The sequence below is a fragment of the Zingiber officinale genome, chromosome 9A (genome assembly GCF_018446385.1).
Source record: "Zingiber officinale cultivar Zhangliang chromosome 9A, Zo_v1.1, whole genome shotgun sequence".
NCBI classification, from domain to species: Eukaryota; Viridiplantae; Streptophyta; class Magnoliopsida; order Zingiberales; family Zingiberaceae; genus Zingiber; species Zingiber officinale.
This window is the reverse complement of record NC_056002.1, coordinates 7,861,056-7,864,934: the sequence shown is the minus strand read 5'-3', so window position 1 is coordinate 7,864,934 and position 3,879 is coordinate 7,861,056. Positions and strand designations below refer to the sequence as shown.

The window sequence follows — 3,879 nt, the reverse complement described above, 5'->3', positions numbered from 1 at the left end:
TATAGCCCGGGGATCAACGGCGTCGATACTAGAAAAACTAAGTTTTTTGGTGGGAAAAAAAATAGGGTGGCAATGTCGACATTGACATTCATTGCCCATAGTCTCAGATCAACCCGAATAAGTCATCTGGATGGGTTCTGTCATTGGCTTCGCATCAGCCCGAGTAGATCATAGATCAGGCGGGCTGGCTCCACCCTTGGGTAAGCCTCGTGGCCAGCGGATGCACCAAACCGAACCCACCCGACGTGCCAAATCATGCGTCCTCTACTCCTCTTTCTCATTGTCTATAAATTGCTCGCTCCGTCTCTTCACCTAGTTCCCATAAGTAGTAGATTCCTGCAAGCGGCGGTGCAGCGGTTGGTATATACACACGTATATTACGATGGACAAAGTCCAGGAGATCCGACGGAGTCAGCGGGCGGAGGGTCCGGCGGCGGTTCTGGCCATCGGCACGGCCACTCCAGCCAACGTCGTCTACCAGGCTGATTACGCTGACTACTACTTCCGCATGACCAAGAGCGAGCACCTCACTGAGCTTAAGGAGAAGTTTAAAAGAATGTGTACGTTAGTTGCTAGTATTTTTTATGCATATGTTTATTTTGTTATTATATGATTTATTTTTAATTAATTGTTGAGTTCAGGCGACAAGTCGATGATACGGAAGCGATACATGCACCTGACTGAGGAGATGCTGAGGGAGAACCCGAATATGTGCGCGTACATGGAGCCGTCGCTGGACGAGCGGCAGGATATCGTGGTGGTGGAAGTGCCGAAGCTGGGGAAGGAGGCGGCGGCGAAGGCCATCAAGGAATGGGGGCAGCCCAAATCCAAGATCACTCACCTCATCTTCTGCACCACCTCCGGCGTAGACATGCCGGGCGCCGACTACCAGATCACCAAGCTCCTCGGCCTCCGCCCCTCGGTAAACCGCTTCATGATGTACCAGCAGGGTTGCTTCGCCGGCGGCACGGTGCTCCGCCTGGCCAAGGACCTGGCGGAGAACAACCGCGGCGCGCGCGTGCTGGTGGTGTGCTCCGAGATCACGGCGGTGACGTTCCGCGGGCCGTCGGAGTCGCACCTGGACAGCCTGGTGGGGCAGGCTCTGTTCGGAGACGGAGCAGGCGCGGTGATCGTGGGGGCGGACCCGGACCTGGAAACAGAGCGGCCTCTGTTCGAGCTGGTGTCGGCGAGCCAGACGATCCTGCCGGACTCGGAGGGGGCCATCGACGGGCACCTGCGGGAGGTGGGACTCACCTTCCACCTGCTCAAGGACGTGCCGGGGCTCATCTCCAAGAACATCGAGAAGAGCCTGGTGGAGGCGTTCGCGCCGCTGGGGATCGACGACTGGAACTCCATCTTCTGGATTGCCCACCCGGGGGGGCCCGCCATCCTGGACCAGGTGGAGGCCAAGCTAGCGCTGGAGAAGGAGAAGATGGCGGCGACGCGGCAGGTGCTCAGCGAGTACGGCAACATGTCCAGCGCCTGCGTTCTGTTCATTCTGGACGAGATGCGGCGCAAGTCGGCGGAGGAGGGGAAGGCCACCACCGGCGAGGGTTTCAACTGGGGCGTCCTCTTCGGCTTCGGCCCTGGACTCACCGTCGAGACCGTCGTCTTGCACAGCAAGCCAATCAATTATTAATTACTACAATGGATCGTGGCATTATATATGTATGTTTTTCCGTATGCTTTTTCTAATAATAAGATCGGTCATGTTATCTGCGTTCTAATCAGGATACTCTTGGTACGGACTAACGAGTTGCCCTTCGTGGGTTCTTCTGTTGGTGGAAAACTTTTACTGGATTAAATCGACGATAAATTGAATACCCAACTTAAATTGTAGGATTTATTGGTTTGGTTAAAAGGCATAGGACAATGGTCGTAATGGTCAGGGTCGGAATTTGACAAAGAATTTTGTCATTTCCACGCTCCCTGTAGGCTTCTGTTCACGCACTTGTCAATTTGAATTTCTACTCAACTCTCACGCAATGAAGCCAGCAAAACAGTCGATACCCTTTTTATTATTGTGAAGACGCCTGCTCATGTTTCATTGGATGAACTCTATATTAATGGGCAGAAAAATTATTGCCATATGGTTGGGAATGAAGAGGCCTCCCTCGGACGTCCTCGTGGGTGCCGACGTGGCAGGAATAATCCCCTAACACATACTTATTTTGTCCACGCGACACTCCATCCCTGTCAAGACATCTAGTGACATATTTTATCGTTTATGTTGATGTTTTTGTTCGAAATTAATTCCGTACTAATAGTAAGTTTCAAAAGATGTTTTCCTCTTGGAGGACATGTGATCATGAGAGGTGCTAGCCACTTTATTAACTAGGAGAAGACGCATGAAATTACGAAGTGATGGTGGAGTCTTATAAAAAAAAAGTTCTGGTATACTCTCCCTCGAAACGATTAGTAGCAGCCTCTTAGGATATATGGCGATTTTATCTCGCCAAGACCCACGGATAATAAGGTTTCTTCCTCGTATTACCAATCACTAATCTTTTGAGAATTACTTGTCCTGATTTATTAAATTTAGACATATGTGCTTATTTTTTAAAAGTATTTTTGACAAATTTTCAAGTTGCTAATTATATTTCTTCTAGATTTTGACAAGTTTGAGGATCTAAATATTTCCCTCTTAGTATTGATGTATCACTTAAATGCAGTGTCTATCTTGACTTTTGGAGGCCCTTGGGTGAAAAGAGAAAAGAAATCTCTATAGGATTTTTTTTTGTACTAACGTACAATTTGAATATAATTTAATAGAAAAATTTGAAAATCAATATATTTCATTTAAAATATGATAAACCTCATATAAAATATATTTCTCAAGATTCTTCAAAAAGTGTAATACCGTACAAAATATGTTTCCTAAGTTTCTTCAAAAAGTGTAATACCTACCAATACAAAAAAAAAAGTATGAAATAATCATTAAAAAAATCTATATCTTCTAGTGTTTTGAGAAGTAAAAATCATGGTATTCAAAATCAAAATTTTTTAACACCTCATTTTCGATACATAAAATTGTCAAGCCATTTACATTCAAATCAATATCATTATTTTCTCTCAATTCTTCCCGATCATTCGTTGTACGATTATAATCATCATTTCCTCTCAATTCTTTCTGCTCATTGATTGCATGATCATTTAGTTCTTCTTGATTACTCGATTGTTGCTCATTTGTTGTATGATCATTTAGTTCTTCTTAATTTTCTTCTTGTAATTCATCAACTGGATCTTCAATTGAAGAATCGGCTTTAAAAAACTTACGAAGAACACCTTTGTGAGTTTTAATAATCTGTTCCACTCTTGTTCTTTTGTTCCTTTTCTACCTCCAAGATTGATATTTCTTTACAAACCTGTTTGTACTATAAATTTCAGTGTAAAAATAAAACGCACAAAACCAACAACAAGCTAATAATGAAACAAACACAAGCAGTGAAAATAATAGTCAAAGAATAATTAAACCTTTGTTTGTACTTGAAGCAATTGATATAATCTATTCTATGATGATTAAAATTGGGATGATTTATTTAAACTCTTTCAAATCTATATGAAAAATCATAAAATATTGGCTCCAATACAATATTAAAAATCAATATTAAATATTGACAATAAGAAAAAAATATAGATAGGTAGTTAACTTACATTGTAAGTTTATATATTGATGAATGATGATATTGATGAAACTAAAATTTTAATTAGAAAATAAATTTTTTTGATTTAATTAGAAGAGATTCAAAGGAGAAGAAGGGAGGAAATTAGCCTTCAGGATTCATACTTTACTTTTCAGAGTCTTATGACTTCTATAAATAAATTAATAAATAAAGAGTTGTATAAAAAATAAAATCTTGGAAAGAGAAAAAAAAAGAT

The 3,879-nt window shown here is 42.3% G+C and overlaps 1 protein-coding gene across 1 annotated transcript; it reads left to right on the top strand.

Annotated features, from left to right (window-relative positions):
• Positions 1-308: 308 nt before the first annotated feature.
• Positions 309-1,727, top strand: LOC122020773 (chalcone synthase 2-like). The gene is made up of 2 exons (XM_042578791.1): positions 309-560; positions 642-1,727. The coding sequence occupies exons 1-2, from the start codon at positions 383-385 to the stop codon at positions 1,637-1,639; spliced, it is 1,176 nt and encodes a 391-aa protein (XP_042434725.1). The 5' UTR covers positions 309-382; the 3' UTR covers positions 1,640-1,727.
• Positions 1,728-3,879: the final 2,152 nt, after the last annotated feature.

Coding starts and splice junctions, on each gene's coding strand:
- LOC122020773 (XM_042578791.1), top strand. CDS start 383: ATGGACAAAGTCCAGGAGATCCGACGGAGTCAGCGGGCGGAGGGTCCG. Junction 561..641: donor GGAGAAGTTTAAAAGAATGT/GTACGTTAGTTG, acceptor TGTTGAGTTCAG/GCGACAAGTCGATGATACGG.